The 2,761-nt window shown below is 29.7% G+C and overlaps 1 protein-coding gene across 1 annotated transcript in view; it reads left to right on the forward strand.

Annotated features, from left to right (window-relative positions):
• Nucleotides 1–2,761, forward strand: part of LOC108691080 (hemocyte protein-glutamine gamma-glutamyltransferase-like) — an 8,293-nt gene that overhangs the window by 4,770 nt on the left and 762 nt on the right. The window contains exons 5-7 of the mRNA XM_018198721.1: nucleotides 879–976; nucleotides 1,594–1,884; nucleotides 2,482–2,642. Coding sequence (XP_018054210.1) covers nucleotides 879–976; nucleotides 1,594–1,884; nucleotides 2,482–2,642 — 550 coding nt within the window. The remainder of the gene's footprint in view (nucleotides 1–878; nucleotides 977–1,593; nucleotides 1,885–2,481; nucleotides 2,643–2,761) is intronic.

Raw genomic sequence — 2,761 nt, forward strand, 5'->3', positions numbered from 1 at the left:
TTGTTAAAAATATAGTATTATAAAATATAATACATTGAAAATCATATCATTTACTAAAATATAATAATATTATATTTTATTCCAATTCAAATTGCAAATTTTAATTTACGAATTCTATTCAATTAAACTTCTGATTGCTGAGTATTACTAAGAGAAACGATTATTTAATTAACATTCTTGGAAGCACTCATAAAATAATTAACGTCCCTCCTTAGGTTGTCCCAAAGAATATCTCTTTATGTTTCATCCGATATTCTTTTGTGATGATTTCATTCACCGATAACGCATTTGCTGATCACCGCAAATTCGTTGCGGACGGAAATAACTATGACAAGCTATGATGCGTGAAATACATAAAAAACATCGGAGTGAACGATGGGTGTGTAATGACGAAAGCGGAAACGCAAACCTTGCGCTATTTGCTGAGCCTACAACTCTCGATTACATTGTCCTTCGATGCATCGTAAGGCATGAATTATTGTGTACGATTTGCATAATTTCCGCGAGGCGTTTCTACGATAAATAGATAATGCGAAGCGCAACATAAATATGACAGACTCGATTCGTTACAATGATAAATTATAATAGATTATCTATTATTCCACACATTATTGTTTCTCATGTCTATCTCGTCATAGGAGTTTCCAGTGACAAAAATTTCACTTTTATTCTTATACATTATCCTTTCTTTATTATTTACAGTATTAATTAATAATTTTTGTTTCATTAAGTATCATTGCATATTTCTTTTCTTCCTGTAAAACAATTGCTGATCCTGAATAATAAAAAAATTTACTCATTTCGGTACGTTTTGTGTATATTGAAAATTATTATTTAATTATAAATAATAATTTATCTTCGAATAATTATCTTCACAGCATCGGCCGTATGATTTTAACGAAGGCGCCATGGATCTTTGATCCTAATGGAGATAAGGATAGACAGGACATAACGTCACTTTATAAAGCCAAGGAAGGTAAGCGATGCAAACAAATTACTTTATTCTGACCAGATTCTATTGAGCAATAATAAACGTATGTAAAATTAAATTAAAGGGCTAATAAGATTGAATAGTAATTTCTTAGTTATATTGTATAAAATAATAAATTAATAAAAATGAATTGAACATTTCGACTCTTTAAAATTTGAGCTATCTTCAACAACAATATATATTACAAACAAAAATATATGATTTAAATGATGGAAATTTTATCTCACATTTCGCAGATATTCTTGATCTGAATTCAGACTCTTGAACTCTTGAGTTTATACTACTGTACTCTATGCTAAAAATGGCTCAAATTTGAATCGAAATGTTTAATTTGTTTTTACGTATCGATTTATTATTTTATACAACATAACGCATTGTCGCCCATGCTAGACTCTTATTAATTAGCTCTATTTTTAATTTAATTTGTAATTTTATTTCCAAAAGTTCTTGTTTGTATTTGAAAATTTTCAGTGAAATTTAGATCGTATTTCTAATATTTAGTATTAATTAATAATCCATGTTATATTAATAATCGAGATATTCCATTTTTTTCATTCTCTTCTTGATTAGCTGACTACAAATTCAATTTAACTGACTTCTAGGCACCGAAGTCGAGAGACTGACTCTATATAGAGCGGTTCGCAGTACCGAGATGGCGAAGAGATTCTATTCACTGCCATCGCCAGGTAAAGAGGACGTCGAGTTCGATCTTGTCGAGCTCGAACGCGTCAACATTGGTGAGCCGTTCGCTGTGACCGTGAATATTAAGAATAAGTCCGATGAGATTCGTACTATTCAGGCTATCTTATCAGCCGGCAGCGTTTACTACACTGGAGTTAAGGCGAATCTAGTGAAGAGAGCATCTGGCGACTTCGTGCTTCAACCAAATGCCAGTAAGACAAAGATTCTTATGTTTTTTTTTAAAACGCTCGCGGCAAAAATCGATTAAGCTATAGGAATAAAATTAACATTACAAGTAGATAAACAAAAACGGTAGTTTGTTAAAGCATTGATAATTCTTGAATCATAATTAAGAATCGAAGAATTATGATGAGTTTAAGCAAAACCGAATGAATCGAATACTTTAATGGAATTTTAATTTATAAGAACTCAAGATTTATAAATATAATTTAATATTGAAATCGATAAATTTTACATGTAAAATATTACATTTACAACATTTAACGCGTTTAATTTCCGCAGCATTAAATGGTAATGTTCAATCATTGATGATTGCTTTAGCTAATCGGCTTGGTTAATTTTATCTCTGGAATTCTTAGATAATGACAATTTATTGGATAATCAGTGAATAAATAAAAAACCTGTAACATTTTATTGCATTGATTGACGTCTTTGTGCTAATTGTTTCAAATAAATTACGCCGTTTGTATTATGTAACTTGCGTTTAGATATTATCATTTTCATTTCAATTCATTATTTATTACTATTTATTATTACTATTTATTATTATTATACATTTAATTCATTAGCGGAACAATTAAGGCTCACCGTAACATTAAACGATTATCTGGACAAGCTTGTGGAGTATTGTATTATGAAGTTATATTGCATCGCCACGGTCAAGGAAACTCGGCAAACTTGGGCAGACGAGGATGATTTTCAAGTTTTAAAACCGAATATCGACGTCAAGGTATAAAGAAAACAAGCTAGAATTTTCTTGAAAATATATTTAGATATTTCTTCGCTGGTTTAATGTCATACATGTTTAAAATGAATGTAATTAATTATTCAAATATATTAAATATATTT

This window comes from Atta colombica, unplaced genomic scaffold (assembly GCF_001594045.1).
Source record: "Atta colombica isolate Treedump-2 unplaced genomic scaffold, Acol1.0 scaffold105, whole genome shotgun sequence".
Classification (NCBI taxonomy): domain Eukaryota; kingdom Metazoa; phylum Arthropoda; class Insecta; order Hymenoptera; family Formicidae; genus Atta; species Atta colombica.